Consider the following 16921-nt stretch of genomic DNA (forward strand, 5'->3'; position numbering starts at 1 on the left):
CTCCTATGAATGAAGTTGATCCCACCTCACTTCTGCAGAGCACTGTGCCCACAGTTAGTCTCCTTTTGAACAACTTCTCCCTGTCAGAGGCTTCCTCCAGTGTGAATGCTTCCATGTCCCCAGCCTGTCCCCCACTGCCCCTAGACGGCGTCCTCAGGCCTGAGGCCAGCTCCTCATCTCCCATCCTCTCCTTAACCCACTTCAGTCAGCCTCCTGCTGCTACCACTCTACAGAGACTACTCTTGCCGTGGTCACCGGTGCCTTCACACAAACAACCCAGAGCTCTTCGTCCCAGAGCTCCACTCCCCAGGCCTTCCCTCATAAATGAAAGAGCACTGCCACACGCCCAGTCGCTGAGACCAAAAACCTGCACTTGAGTGTATCCTGCTCCAATCTGTTAGGACTTCTTGTTATCTCTACCTTCACTGGTACCCTGACCGCTTTTCTGTCTGTCACTTCTGACTTGTATCGCTGCCACTGCCTAACTTCTCTGCCTCCCAACAGACTACAGTCTGTTCTCCCCAAAGCAGCCAGGAGAGCCTCTTAAATTAAGAGTACTTTATGCGCCTGCTCCAGATCTGCCAGAGGCTTCCCATCAAACAAATACCTTCTTCCCGTGGCCTGCAAGTTACGAGGCCCTGTGCGGTACGGCCTTGTCCTTCCGTGACCTCATCACCTATGCTCTTTCCCTCATTCCCCGCTCGGATCACAATGGCCACCTTGCTTTTCCTTGAACACACAGAACAAGTTCCTGTCTCAGAGCCTTGCACTTGTCCCCTCTGCCCGTAATGCCAGCGTACCTGATCTTCCTCAGTTCAGCCAGGTCCTGGGTTCAAACATTACCTCTTTAAAGAGGCTCTTCCTGAGCTTTCTAGTAAGCCCCTCTAATCACTTTATCCCTTTACCTTGCTTTCTCTTCATGGTTTTTACCACCACTTGAAATAGTCATCTTTTAAAAAACACTCATTAAAAAAAAACACTTATACTTTGCTATACACCTGAAACTAACACAACACTGTAAATCAACTGTACTCCGATAAAAAAAAAAAAAAAAAAAAATTTACGTCTTCCACACTTGCTCCATAAAGGCGAGAACTTTATTTATCCAACTTGTTCTCTCCTCCACCCCCCACATGTAGAAAAGTGACACAGAGTAGGTATTCAGTGACATGGTATTTATGACATGAGCAACTTCTTGGTAGCATTTAGCGTTTGGACCATACTCTCCTTCTTGAACCTCTCCTGGTGTCTCTTAGGGTTCTCTGCTGGGTTTCCTACCACTGTAGCCACTCCTCTGGGGATCTGTCCCTTAAGTGCTGACAGTCTCTAGTAGGATCTATCTTCTACCCACTTTTTATTTTACATACTTTCTCTGCATTTTAACAGCTACACTTAATTCCCTCCCTCTAGCTCAGATTCATGCTCCAATCCCATATATTCAAATGATTACTAGACACTGCCATTCTGCTGTCTCGCAGGTACATCAAGCTTAACTTGGCTACAAAGAAATGCCCCTCTTCCAACCCAAATACTCTCCTTCCTGCATTTCCTAGCTCTCCATATGCAAGCACCATTCCTGCCTCTCTCAAGCATGTGCTAAGCACTCCAAGTGGCCTGTAGCGCCAAGAAAAGGCCTGTGTCTGATCCAGTACCCACTGAGGGGTCTCTTTTCAAAAGGACAAGCCTCCTGTCCTAAATTCTGCCTTGATAGGAGCAGGCAGTGAGTGGCCTAAGTATTCCTTCCCTGCAGACCACGCAGCTGACTTTCCCCCCTACAGGTTTGCTATAGGGAGGAGTAAAACAATCCCAACTACCTCTCACTTGAATATGATTTATTATTCAAATGATAAAATCTTACCATAGGAATTAGGAATGGATGACAAAAAGGTCCTTACACAGCTGTAGCTTAGCAGGCTAACTAGAGTAAAGCCTTCTGAAGTCCTACTGGCACCCTAGTCCTGGGCAACTTCACATGCAGGCAATAAGAGGACAGCAGGGATGGTTAACACCATTATCCATTATCCAAGGAACAGAGAACTGAGGGCAGTAGTTCTCAGTCAGGACACACATCAGAACTGCCTAGGCAGTGCAGTCTGGGACTCAGCTTCAAACTGCCCGGAACCTGTTTCTGCCTGTGGACCAGAGCGCTCAGTGATTGCCCCGCCCCACCACCACCACACGCGTCGTCTGTGTGTGCGTGTGTGCACTGTGCGTGCGTGTGTCCCCTCAGGTGTGGAAGGAGAAACCAGAAATCTCTCCTGCTGCCTTTAATAGCAATTGTTTTGTGATGAGAAAAGCAATGGCAACGTTTTAAATCATAATGATGATTAAAGCTCAAATGTGTATACTTTACTTTCTTTTGATAGGTTTCTCTTAATAAAGTTCTAATGATCGTTTCAGGAACCTACTTTCATTTGGGAAAAACAGGACCATACCATGTGTACAAGACAGAAATTTCTACAGATGCTTTATGAAAGAAAAAATATCTTACCAAAGTTACTACTGCACCTTCAGCAGTTAGCTGTGCGGCACTAGAAAGAGTATGAACAAATCCGTAAATGAATTTGTGTTCAGGATCATGCTCGAAGTATTCCTCTGGAATCTTTTCTCGCTGAAGGGAGAAAAAATGCAATTTAAGTATCCACGGAAGAAAAATACTTAAAAGTACCCTTAAGATAGCAGTCTTCACACTTGGGCCCACGTGCCCCTTAAAATAATTCTGATTGGGTGACATGTCTTGTAGTCTTTTAAATCTAAACAATGGGATCCTAAAATACCACAGTGATCCAGTACTCACCACCATTCATTAAAGAAAAATACAGGCACAACCGCAGAAAATTTATGTATTTCCACGTTCCTCCCCACAGAATTCTAACCAAATGTAAACTATTGGGTTGGCCAAAAAGTTCATTTGGTTTTAAGTAAAAATAAAAGACACAGTTTTCATTTTCACCAAGCATTTTATTGAACAATATATTCACTAACCAAACAAACTTTTTGGCCAACCCAATACTTTTAGGCTCAAAAGTCTTGCTGATCACCATATGTCATACTTTTCTGTAGTCAACTTTGAAAACACATTTCCAGTGTCCTGTAACCATAAGGCTCTAAGAATGTGCTGTCCTGTACAGCAGTCGCCAGCCACGTGTGGCCACAGAGCACCCGGAGAAGTGAATTTTAAAACTTTGTCATTTTAATTCGTTTAAAATGTAAACAGTTTTCTAATTTTCTTCTTAGAGGCCTTATCATATTAGGTTTATTTACAAATATTTATATTGTTTGATGCTATGGAACATCATCCTTTAAAAAGATACATTTTCTGTTACTTGGGTATGTTTACTTACCTGCTCACTATTCACACAAAGTGCAACTTGGTTCATATCCATCAACCCCTTATACAACACGCCTTCGGGAAAATGACTAGACACAACATGGCGTGGGGAAGAAGACTTAAAGGAAGATGAATTTGACTTCGAGCTGGAGGAAGTAATTTTCTTCTAGTAATTAATTTCAAAGCAAATCAGCATGAAATAAACACAACTGTATAAGAGAAAAATACCACTTCAATAAAACTGACACTTACTGTGAGTGGATGTAATCTCTCATCAAAAATATCCAAGGATCTATCTGCAACTCTATAAAATAAGAATGTGCATTTAAAAAATTAATTCAGGACTTACTATCTTAGTAAAATATCGGCTAGGAGTAGAGAGAGGGGTAGAGGAAGCTTAACCTTCAACGAAGCAAACAGTTTTATAAATTCTTCTCCTGGATTCCACCCTTAGAAAGGTTTCCTGACCTATTTTTACTCAGCACATCAAGTTCTGTGAAACCTTGTCTACAACAACCAGCCAGAGTTGCCTCTATAAGCACTGACCCTCCCTAACAGGCAATGCTAGTAAACCAATATATTTTCACCCCTCTAACCTCACACTGGAATATGCAAGAACATTTTATGAAGCAGTGGTGGTGGGCAATAAATTCTTCTCACTTCAATCAATGTGAATATGAGATTCATGGTTTTTTCCCGTTTTTTTCTCTTTAGTTCTTTATATTCTTCTTGTGTATTTCTTCTTGTCTCTTTTAAATAGTTTGAGTTAAAAATGTAATTGTCTTTTTATTTTAAAAGAAACCAGGCTTTTTAATTTAAAATTTCACCACACTAATACACTGCGCTCATTTGAACAGTGGTTCTCTAAATGTGGTCTGCAGGCCTCTGGGATTCTCCCCTATCCCCTCCTTCAGGAGGCCCAAGAGGTCAAAACTGCTTTTATAAGAATACTAAGACACTACCTGCCCTTCACATTGTGTGACATTTGCTATGGATGTATAAAAGCAAAAGTGGGTAAAACTGCTGGTTTCTGAGCATGAATCAAGGCAGTGGTACCAAACTGAATTAGAAGTCATTCAATTATTCACTGCCACTTGCAGTTAAAAAATCTGCTTGAAGAACATCCTTGATAAAAGAGTAAAAATTAATAGTGTTCTTAAACCTTGGTCCTTCTTTTTAATATTCTGAATAAGTGGAAAGTATGCATTAAGCACTTTTACATACTGAAATATGGCTGTGTTAAGGAAAAGCACTTGTGACTTGGCGGTAAGTCATTTTTTTCATAGAACACCATCTTTATTTGAAACACTTTTTTCATCGAACACCATCGTTATTTGAATGTACAACTGACACAGTCATTCTTTCAAAAATGAACAAAGTGAGCCTGTCACTTCAAGGAAAATAACTCTAAAGTTATTTGTTGCCAATGATAAAATTCAAGCCATCAAGCTAAAAATATCAGGAGTTTTGGAAAACTTCTACCTTCGATTGTGAACTTGACAACTTCTCAACACTTAAAAGACTTTTCTGGTAAGACTGGTGGTGATACTAACAAAAGTGAGTTTTTGACACTGTCTAAAGAAATGTGAACCAATACTTTCCAAATGACCAATGTATAATATTATAAAGTCAGGTACAGGTAAAAAGATCTACTCAGTATGCATGACAGATCAATGGGTATTAATTTAACATAGTATTTATTACAAGTTCATTGATATGATTTAGAATTCCATTTTAACTAATTTAAGAAACTAGCACATGCAGACTTTTGGTACAGTATCAAAGAATATACCAAATTATCTGAAGGCTTTAAAAATACACCTTTTTCCAACTATATATCTGCAAGCGGCTGGATCTTCTTCATATTGTTTCTTCAAAACAAATGACTGAAGACAGAATAGATATGAGAATCAGCTGTCTTCTATTGAGGAGATACTTTTCTCTCAATATTTTTTGTTGTGGAAAATAGTTATTTTTCATTAAAAAAAATGATTTATGTTGAACACTGGGGTTCCCAATCAGGGGTGATTTCGTCCCCCAGGGGACTTCTGGCCATGGCTGGAGACAGTTTTGGTTGTCGTAATGTGGAGGGAAGAAGGTGCTACTGGCATCTAGTGAGTAGAGGCCAAGGGTGCTGCTATATATCCTATAACACACAGGACGACACCCCACAACAAAGCATTATCTAGCTCAAAATTTCAGTAGTGCTAAGGCACACCCTGTTTTAATATACAATGAATTTAATTTTTTAAATTCTCAATTTCAATTTCTAATACAGTAAATTATCAATATAACCCATATAAACAAATACTCTTTGGGATGCTCAGTAACCTAAGAATTAAGGGTCCTAAGAGAAAAATAAATGATTCACTTCTATATTGTAATAAAAGCACTCTAATAATAAAAGCTTATGCCAGTAACATCTATAGTTATTACCTAACACTAAACTTGATACCTTGTAAATTAATTAGCTGGAATAACAAGATAGGTTTCAAAAGAGCTCACCTGTTCTTGATGTGGTAATATATTGCTAAGGTCATACTGTGGAGGAAAAAAAATACATTGTCATCACTGATTTTTATCATATCAGGCCTGAAGACATTTTTAAAAAGGGGTTAGCAAGGAGGGAAGACCTTCCAGAGGCCCAGTGGCCCCGAAATCCTCGAATTCAGAACAGTACCACATGGGTGCTTTCCCCCTTGTTTTAGGTTCTTCAGCTTTTAGCAAAATTAGGAGACCCAAAATGCTAGATATGCTGTTAGAAGGCATGTTTTGGTTGATTATTATAATATATAAATTATTACATATGTCCCCTGTCATTTGTCCTTCTACCCACAAAACCTTCTGTCCTGTACAAGTTATATCTATCTATACACATGCTTAAATTTAAGCCATATAGTAGTTTGTGTGTGGGGGTGTGTGTGTGTGTGTGTGGTTTTTTTGTTAGCCCCTGCATTTCAGTTGATTTAGTTCGCTATCCACCTACCCATCCGTTTTCCATTATTTCCCTAAAAGTAAATAATAAAAGTGCTCTATACCAAAATGATTTCAAATCACTTTTACATAATTATTAGAAAATTTAATAGCAAAATTTTATAGCCACAAAACTGATGATAGGTCTAGCTATCCTGAAATAAGCAGTGCTAATAAGACAGCATAATACTACACAGTATCCTATTAATGACAGGTATTTCCAAATTATTTTAAATAAAGTATTAACGAACAGATAGATACAAGTCCTTAGGTAGTCTTTTTTAAGTTACTATATTCCTAAGTTATTCACAGATGTTGTATATTAGGCAACAAAGGGGTTCTCTGGTTAAGTTATATGCTCCCCTTTGTTCTCAGTGTCTAAAATGAAACTCAAAATAATTGAGGGAAGGCAAATCTGAATTTTAGAATAGGTCTATAGAATCTTAGCACTTGTATAAAGGCCTGTAACACCGTTAGCATCAAAGATGGATACTTCTATAGTGCTTCCAAGTTTCATCTTCAAATTGATTTTAAAATCACAGCATTAGAAGTTTTATGATGGAAAGGACCACTGAACCGTAGATGACATTTAATTAAACCACCCATTTTACAGATAAGGGAACCAAGGCTTAAAACTGACTTACCTAAGGTCCCACTAATTATCAGAAGCAGTTCTCTTTCTCCTGCCCTCTAACCAAATAGTGGCTCCCAAGCTCAGCTGCACACTGGGATCATCTGAGAAGCTTTAAAAACTGCCTGGCTTCTGCTTCAAGATGTTCTGATTTAACCGGCACTGGGTATGACTTGGGCATCAGGACTGTTTTTAAAGATCCCCAGATGACTGCAGCGTGCAGCAAAGTTTAGGGATGAATGAGTTAGGGTTAAGATCGGAGAATCACTCGGGATGCTTTTGTCCATATAATCATGCTTCACATCATTCCCCATCTTGTCAACAGGTGTGTGTGCGTGGGTGAGAGAGAGACAGACAGACAGACAGACACACAGACACTGTGTCTTGGAGGCGGGGGCAGGCGGGTGGACTTTGTGCATCCAGAAACATATATCTTGAAAAGTTGCATAAGTGATTCTAATAAGGCTCACCTACCCCACTGAGAACAGCTACCCCACTGAAAACTAACCCCATGATAAACATTTTCAAAATCATTCCTAAAAGCCAATTGGCCCTATTAATTTTCTCAGTAAACCTTTATTTCACCAATAATGAATGTGATGAATGATCATTTCTAAAACTTCATGAGAGCAAATTAAAATTTACTGTACTTCCAAAAATTAGACTAGGTCGGGAAAAAAAAGGATGAAACCTTCTTGTCTGAGCAAGGTAAATCTTTTTTTTTTTTTTTAATTTTATTTAATTTTACTTAATTTGGGATGCATGGGGTCTTTGTTACTGCGCGCGGGCTTTCTCTAGTTGCCAAGAGCGGGGGCTGCTCTTTGTCGTGGTGCGCGGCCTTCTCACTGTGGTGGCTTCTCTTGTTGCACGGCACGGGCTCTAGGTGCGTGGGCTTCAGTAGTTGCACACGGGCTCAGTAGTTGTGGCTCGCGGGCTCTACGGCACAGGCTCAGTAGTTGTGGCGCACGGGTTTAATTGCTCTGCGGCATGTGGGATCTTCCCAGACCAGGGCTCGAACCTGTGTCACCTGCGTTGGCAGGCAGATTCTTAAACCACTACACCACCAGGGAAGTCCCTGAGCAAGGTTTACTTTCAAAGTACTTTTGAATTATATACTGGACATCAGACTCTTTTGAATTCAAAAGAAGCTGCGACTCTAGCCAAAGTAGAGTGGTTTTTGTACCCACAGATTCAGTGTCTTGGCTGAAGAAAAACATTGAGTGATTATGTGATAAGTGCCCAAACTCAGGACTTTAGAGATGGGGCTCAGTTTTTGCTGAAACATGACTTGACTGCAACTATTATTGTAAGCAAGAGAGGAAAGTTACATTATTATGACTGTGAACTTGCTGTCTTTAATTAAAGTAGAAGTTACTGAGAATTTAAATAGCTAAAAAAAAAGCTGGCACATTAAAAACCAATTAAAAATACAATTAGCTTATAAAATTAAGACAACAAATAAAATTAAGGATAAGGACATTAATATTTTCAAATAGCATTTCCCAAACTGTGTTCTGGAAAATCAACATTCATATCCTAAGGAGATGTTAATGTTTCGTGGACAACCGCGAGGGAGGAGGCAAGAAGCTCTGCATCCCGTTTGGTTTTTTTCTCTTAAATAAGCTTGAAAGGTTCATCATTAGGGTGTTTTGAAAGTGCATCTCCAATTGTGGACTATGAGGTGCTCCCAGAAATTAAAGAATAGTTTCCATCATCATGACACTGTTCGTGTCTCCTTAAGTATAAGCCTGACCACAGCCATGTTTCCGAAACCTCACCTCTTTTATTGTTCTCTGCTGTGAGTGATACAGTGTGTTGGAGATATATATATATAAACAAAACTTAAATGTGTCTATTAAGTTAAAACCTCAGTTGAACAAATTTCATCTACAAAGAAATTAAGCTTGAGTGTGTATTTCTTAAGACTGGTTTGATATATTCTCCCCCTCTTTGGGGGACAGGAAGGAGAAGTAAAATTTCATACAGAAAGAGTGCAGGAAAAAAAAAAAAGCACAGTGGGATAAATCTGACAAACTCCAATTAAATTTAAATGCAGATTCGCTTTGGTGCCAGCAGGGGACAAGCTGTTCCTTCTTCTAAGAGCAGCTTCCAAAGTAGTGCACGTTGTTTGAGGACTACAACTCATACAGTAATAATTGTCTCTAGAAACAGCCAATCAAAAGCACCTCTCTTTCTCACTGTGTTCAACAATGGCTTAGCAACAGAAACGCGTCAAATAAAGATTTATACTTTTTCTGGGATTTCTTATTTGCTAACTGACTTTCCCTTCTATCATGCGCTCTAAGATTAAAATGGAAACTGAAAATTCATATTTAGGTCCTTGAAATCAATCTATAGTTGACACCAGTTTTTTAACCTGATCACTGAAAAGGACAATTCAAATGAATGAACTTATGTATGGCTAGGATGCTTTTAGCGATAAGGGGGTCTGTCACTCAGCCCTTGGCAACCTACTTGTACTCACCATTTTACTGTGGTTCTAAGATTAGGCTGGCTGACCGTGCTGTCATCTAGAAATATTGTTGAGCATGAGCTATACTTTTTAGTAAGCTGCCCTGGAGATACCTGAAGGGGAAGGGAAATAGAAGAAAATGTCACAGTAAGTTAAACCTATCAAGTGTGTGTTTTTCCTCGGTTAAAATGTCAAACGATAAAGCATTAAGATTTTTCTTACACTCCATGAACTGCCTGAGTGTGATATCATGTGCAGCTCTATGGGAAACCTCTATACTCTGACTTCCACAGACGAGCTTTGAGAAATGGGTTCTAAAATGCTGCCTTGATATAGTACCTATAATCAAACCTGGCAAGCACCTATTATAAATTACCTTTATAATAATGTAAAAAGTTTAGAATAAGATTTCAGGGTTTTTTCCTTAAGCAATGAAATGCAGCTGAGATTTCCTATTTCTATTCATTTACTACAATAAAACGTAATGCTTTATATAATACCGATGTAGGAGCATTTCACTGCAGTAAATGAACACCAATAATAAATGTTCAGGAGACAGTGTGACGAAACAAACGTTTTCCAATCAGAGGCTGGGCATGCCAGGGCTGCTCTATCACTAAAAAGCTGGGGGCCATAAGTCTCTCTGGGCCTCAATTTCCTTATCTGGAGGACAAAAAGGTACTGCTTAAAGATTCTCTCGCATCCAAAAAAAACGGATAAAACAACTCTGAGAATTTAACTTCTCACTTCATGTTTAAGTAAGACTGCCATTACATTACTCAAGTGAGAACCTCAGAGAATACTTGCCATTCATTTCAAAATTGTACTAATTCTGTTCTACGTGTTATTTGACACTCCTGCCTCACCCATGCTGCTCTCTGCCTGCAATGCCTTTTTCTTCCTCCTGTCCCAGCAAGCTTGACCCCATCTGCCTCTAGGATCCCTTTGCCAGCAGGCACACCACAAAACTTCTCACTTTCTGCACACTCACACATCTAATTTACCAACTGTTCCATGGTCTCAGCTGCTTGCATAGTACCACCCTCTTAAGTAAACAAGCTTCTCCAGGTTAGGAAGATTCTTCTCCTACCTCCAGCTACTGAGCACAGAATCTGGGACAAATTAGGATTCGACAAGTGTTTGAGAAATTATTTAAGATCAGTTACAACTGGAGGTAAATCTTACTAAAGGTACAAATTCGTGAGAATTTATCTACAGTGGTGTTGGATAGGTGACAAAGAACTTTTTGAGACCCTCTAGAGAATGAACTATCTTTAAAACACTTTAGAAGTATCCATTTATTTGTGAAGAGCCCATGAACACGGCAATAGTCAAATACTAAAATGGCCTAAACTATGTTAGGACAACTCTCTTCCTTAAAGTAAGGCCAATAACCAAATCCCAATCACTGAAAGCCACTGGAAGGAAGAGTAGCATTCTTTAATACCACAGAATACGAACAATTTTAAAGCTGGGTTTTGGTTTTGGTTTTTGTTTGTTTACTAATTCAGATGAGCCTTCCTTCCTCCTATTCATATAAAATAGTTTTCACCATGCTGTCACACTCTCCCATCAATGTCCTCCACAAATACATGAAAGGTGAGGCAGGGAGAAAATCTAGTTGATGCTTTTTAAAATACAGAGCATTTAAATAAAAATTGCCAGTATCCAATAATCAGAAATATCCAAATGGCATATATAAAACACCATTTTGCTTGTTTCAGATGCTTTATGCAAAGCCACTTATTCCTTATTAACAAAAAGTTCTAGATGTAACATATTTGAAACAGTATCACTATTTGGAAGACTAATTTCTCCTTCAAGCTAGAAATGTTTTAAACTAAAACTCTGATATGGTCCTTAAGCTATTTGGTTAATGTGTAATTTTAGAATCTCAAAAAACAGATACAGCATGAAAAATGAAAATTCACTCATTCAAATACTTTGATTCTAAACGAAGCAGGTTATCTTTTAAGGTCACTACTATTAGGGTATAATATGACATACACTACACGTAATAAAAGTCAATTCTGACCAAAAATCTATATATATGAGGGGAATAAAAATAGTAAGGAAATGTACCAAAATATAGACTAGTTGGTAGAGCTTTGGGTGCTATTTATCCTGTTTTCCTCTATTAAAAACTTTTTTTTCTATTATGAATGTATATTGATTTGTCTTTGGAAATATTACTGCTAAAACATTTAAAATTTTTAATTAGATGTGCTCTATAATCCTATGGGGGCTCATTTAAGTTGTATCAGCAACTTACAGTCTACTGGCTCGATCCTACAAAAGAAACACTTCCACAGGCCTACTCCTGAAACTATTCAAACTTTCCAGCATCTAGTGTTCACTAAAGGATGGCAGAATTGAAGCCTCTGAGCAAAGCCTAGATATGTTAGCTGCCAGCAGATTACTTTCCTCTCATCTTGCTTGAAAATTTAAGATAACTGTCCCTTATGATTAAAGCTTTACCATTGCTGGCTCACAACCTCAATAAACTGCACTGACACACATAAGGGTATAAAATGCAAATACAAAAAAAAAAAAAAACAAGTAGCAAAAAACACTACTGACAGTTTAATGTTCATAGGTATTATTTCAATTGGTCACTGAAGAAGAGTATTTATCTTCATTCAGCACTAAGGACAAAATACATGGACTTTTACAATCTTTATAAGGGGAAAGGTTGCTTAGTAGACTGCAGGTTTAATGGTGAAGACTAGAAAATAATCATACCTAGGAGGCTAGTAAGTAACAACCCTCAAAGCTTATCATTAAAGGTCAAGTACCTGTTGAAATCCTGCCCCCACCCAATGACTCTTCCCATTGTGCCTACTGCCTCTGATTTTAACCCATTAAAAGAATAAAGCTGGAGAGAGCGAGAGTACGAAGTGCGGCAACCCGAGTCATGGCAGGACAGGCATTTAGAAAGTTTCTTCCCCTCTTTGACCGAGTATTAGTTGAAAGAAGTGCACCCGAAGTTGTAACCAAAGGAGGCATTATGCTTCCAGAAAAATCGCAAGGAAAAGTATTGCAAGCAATGGTAGTAGCTGTTGGATCAGGCTCTAAAGGAAAGGGTGGAGAGATTCAACCAGTTAGTGTGAAAGTTGGAGATAAAGTTCTTCTCCCAGAATATGGAGGCACCAAAGTAGTTCTAGATGACAAGGATTATTTCTTATTTAGAGATGGTGACATTCTTGGAAAATATGTCGACTAAAATAAGTCACTATTGAAATGGCATCACGTGAAGCTGCCCGTTCCCCCAATGGCATCACGTGAAGCTGCCACTGAAGTTCTGAAATCTTTCATCCTGTAAATAATTTCCGTGTTTCTTTTATAATAAAGTAATGATATCCAAACTAATGATATTCATTGTCTCTGAAATTTCGTTTTCTCTGTATTGATTTAAACATTCCCAAATAAAAGTATATAAATGAAAAAAAAAAAAAAAGAGAGAGAATAAAGCTGAAGTTCACTTTTTTCTTCCCCCTTTTCACAAGTTTTGGATACGTTTATTAAGAATCAATGACTTTCACTGAAAAGTCTGTAATACTCCATCTATGTTGCACATTAATGGACAATATGTAGGGTGAGTGGTTTGAATAGAATTCATACTCAAGGCCTTAGTAGAAAAGTATAATATTCTAATTATAGGTATAATCAAAAATATTGTCTGAATTAATATCGTTAATTATATTGCATTAAACTTCAAACTCAGAACCTATATTCAAAGAATAAATCTAAGTTTGAGTAGACTGACCACAAATCTATTTCCTCTCCCCCTTCTTTCAGATATCATCTCATTAGAATTAAAGGCATTTTTTAAAAAAGCTATACATAAGACAGGATAAACAGCAGATGATTTTTAATGTTTGAAAGGTGAAAAGACTAGATAAAGGAGTGGTAACTGACATGGCAGAACAGAGGAAGCACAACCTTGGTACCTACAGAGGCTGACTAGGACAGGAACAAGAAAACCAGTTTGTCTTACAGAACCCAAGGCAGGCTCAGAGTTCAGAGGCGTGGTCCCCAAATCCTTGCAGTGAGGCCCATCAGTTAACGAGTTGTCCAAGTGATGCTTCCAATTAGATCTTAACAGACAGCCAAGGACCATCACACGTTTGAGGGAAGCCCCCAACAAGTAAGAGATCAAAACAGGAAGAAGGAATGGGACTTCCCTGGTGGCGCAGTGGTTAAGAATCCGCCTGCCAATGCAGGGGACACGGGTTCGAGCCCTGGCCCAGAAAGATCCCACATACCACAGAGCAACTGAGCCCATGCGCCACAACTACTGAGCCTGCGCTCTAAAGCCCATGAGCCGCAACTACTGAAGCCCGCACGCCCTAGAGCCTGTGCTCCGCAACAAGAGAAGCCACTGCAATGAGAAGCCCACGCACCCAACAAAGAGTAGGCCCAGCTCACCGCAACCAGAGAAAGCCCACGTGCAGAAACCAAGACCCAATGCAGCCAAAAAATAAATAAATAAAATAAAATATAAGGACGCTTTAAAAAAAAACAAAACAAAACGGGAAGAAGGAATTGATGGGAGTGATAAAAACTCAGGAGCAAATGAAAACTTGAAATTGCATCAGTGAAAAAAAGAATGACAGGATATAAGAGAACTCTATAAATTGAAAATAAGGTAGACAAAACAATATATTCAATAGAAGGATTAGAGCACAGTCAAGGAAATCTCCAGGAAGCAGGACAAAAAGACAAAATGCAAAGCAGGAGGGGAAAAAAGTTAGCGATCTGGTAAGTCTAAGACTTCCAACATCTGAATAATAGGAACCTGGAAGAAAAAAACAGAATATCAAAGAAACACACCAAAAAGGTCTATACCAAACCAAATTATGAAATTTCAAAATCCCAGGGAGAGGGAAGGTACTAAAAGGTTCCCGAGAAGGAAGGGATGGGGGAAAATGACTAAAATCGGTAATGTACAATGTACCATACAATGTCAACAGGTTTAAGAGCAACAGTGTAAATGAGAAGATGAGAGGGAAATGTCTTTAGAACGGCAAAAATTAGTTTCAACTGAGAATTCTATACTTTATCAAATAGAAGGAGTTTCAGAGAAGCTAGATCTCTCTAAACTTTCTGCCCATGTGCCCTTTTCCCAGGAAAATGTGCTCCAGTAAAACAAGGAAGTATAACAAGACAAGAGGGAAACAGAATCTAGGACATAGGGGATCCAACATAAGAGAGCAGAGTTATGTGAGATCCCAGATGACTTCACACAGATATCCCAGGAAAAGAGGCATAGAGCAGGCCTAGGGGAACACTAGTCTATATGGGAGTAGGAAGACAAAAGATTGGGGCAAAGTGTCTCCAAGAAAAAAATGGAAGAGATGTGGCTTAGTAGACGGAAAATAGTTTTCATAGGCATGTGACAAATGTTAAAACATTTGGGGAAAAAAATAGCTGTTAGAAAACAGGCAAGTGAATATAGTCAGGAAATTAATTCCACAGAAAAAATGAAGAATGTGAAAGCAGGGAGACCGGGCAGGGAGCTACTTACTGCATTTGGCTGTGTGAGATCACGTTGGCTAGGAAAAGGGGGATTGGGTTATCCTAGAGAAGTGCAGAAGTGCTCCAATTTCATTAATATTTAAGAAAAAGAATGAAGGGTGTACAAGGAGGAGGCACAGTCAGAGAACTATATGGCTCAGCAATGCACAATATTTGCAGAGTCGTAGTAATGTAAACATTGATTCTGATTTAATAAAAACTGATACATGTTGAGGGAACACAGGGAGGGAAATAACGTCATGGTGGAGCGAAGAAGCTCAGCTTTCACCTGCTATGACAAGAAGTCAATGGACAGTGCTAAAAATTAACTTACCTGTTATACTTTTATTACTTTGGTTAAAAAATAAGATCAAAAAAATAAGGCAAAAGAATTTAAGGCAGATCTTTATACTACAACCGTATTAGTGAAATTTAACGTAAATGTCAGAACCCTTAAAAAATGGGCACTACTAAGTCAAAGACTTTCCTGAATCCATTTGATAATTAGGAAAATAGAGATTTAGAAAATCTACAAAAAAGAGGTCCATGCTAACAGTATTGGATCCATCATATTTTTAGGAATCATGGCAGACATATTTTTAATTCAAACTATTAATTTCTTAACTTTTCAACTGTTTACTTACATGGTTGAAATGGTTGCTCCTCCTCTTTTCCCGCACTAAGAATAAAAAAAATTAACTGATGAATTCTGATACAAATGCCATAGAAAAATAAAAGTAGTCACTAATTATCTGATGGATTACCAATAACACAATGAGATAGAATTCCATTCTATTTTTTAAAATAATTTCCAACAAAATATATAATTTAAATCACCCAGCAAGATGAGTCCTATAAATAAAATCTAAAAACTTAGTTTCACTTTTTTGACCTAATAGATATTCTGTATTAGGCACAAATGAAAGACTCCCCATTTACAAAAGAAAAGGACAAAGCAAATCAGGCCAGGTGAGAAACTTAGCTAATAAAAAAATGTACCTGCTGCATAGCTGAACTACTAGCCAGGAGTATTTTCTCAGTCTTCATTTACACACAGCTTACTTTAATTACCACAATCCACAGATGACGACTCTAAGAACCAGTTTCTGGCCAGGCACTCGTCTCCGAACGCACCAGGATCTCTGGAAGCATCCTGAACCACTTAATGGTAACCTACTCAAATACCTTACTGAAAAAATACACAACTGGAAAGTAACCTATGTTAAACGTAAATTTTAAAATGAGTGTGCTGACCTAAATGAACATATCTACAGCACACAAAACGGTTTTGCTCCAACAAAGGCCAGAAGAATAAAAGCCTGAAGAGGGTCTTAGGCCACACTCTTGCTCACATTGCCTCCTTTAACTCCAGACAGGCATCACAGGCACGGATTCCTTAAGGCTGAAGAGAGAGACAGGCATGGGACAGCTTTTCTTTTACTGTCTCCAGAGCCCCTCTACATGTGAGCAGCTCATGGCTCTGGAAGAAACTGAGAAATAGAGCAATCCTAACCAGAAATGAGTGGCTCAAGTACACACACTAGAAAAATGCAAGTTAGAAACCCCAGGAGCTTCCAGGTTGGTGAGCATGTAGTACCCTTGCAGAGGGCATCAAAGCTCTGTGCCCTGTCCCCATGCCTGGCCCTATGCATCTCTTCCATCTGGCTGTTCCTGAGTTATATCCTTTTATAAAAACCAGTGATCTAACGGAAAAAAACCAAAAGCAAAACAACAACAACAAAAAACCAAACCTCCGTTTTTTATTGTGCTGCATCACTTTAAATATTATGGAATGTTCACTTCTTGTATTCCTGCTCTCGTAATCAACTGAAAAACTTGGTCACGTATGGCTTTTTAGCAAATAAACTAGGATTTAACATAACATTCAGGAAGACAAGCAGGCAAGCAGGAGTGCAAAAAATTCTACGGTTCTGATTCTCATCTTAAAACAAGGAGGACACAGGAAATGTATATGAGTTTCACATGCTGAGGATAA

General features: G+C 38.7%; 2 protein-coding genes across 2 annotated transcripts in view; one reads left to right on the forward strand and one right to left on the reverse strand.

Moving 5' to 3' along the window:
• LOC309653480 (cyclin-Y-like protein 1) overlaps positions 1-16921 on the reverse strand; it is a 34365-nt gene that overhangs the window by 7415 nt on the left and 10029 nt on the right. Inside the window, exons 3-7 of the mRNA XM_082478441.1 lie at positions 15570-15604; positions 9421-9521; positions 5837-5872; positions 3584-3635; positions 2492-2611 (exon numbers count right to left, since the gene is read on the reverse strand). Coding sequence (XP_082334567.1) covers positions 2492-2611; positions 3584-3635; positions 5837-5872; positions 9421-9521; positions 15570-15604 — 344 coding nt within the window. The remainder of the gene's footprint in view (positions 1-2491; positions 2612-3583; positions 3636-5836; positions 5873-9420; positions 9522-15569; positions 15605-16921) is intronic.
• Positions 11891-12736, forward strand: LOC309653483 (10 kDa heat shock protein, mitochondrial). The gene has a single exon (XM_082478443.1). The coding sequence runs from the start codon at positions 12323-12325 to the stop codon at positions 12629-12631; it is 309 nt and encodes a 102-aa protein (XP_082334569.1). The 5' UTR covers positions 11891-12322; the 3' UTR covers positions 12632-12736.

The sequence above is a fragment of the Balaenoptera physalus genome (genome assembly GCF_965194825.1).
Source record: "Balaenoptera physalus genome assembly, contig: HAP1_SCAFFOLD_688, whole genome shotgun sequence".
Taxonomy (NCBI): Eukaryota; Metazoa; Chordata; class Mammalia; order Artiodactyla; family Balaenopteridae; genus Balaenoptera; species Balaenoptera physalus.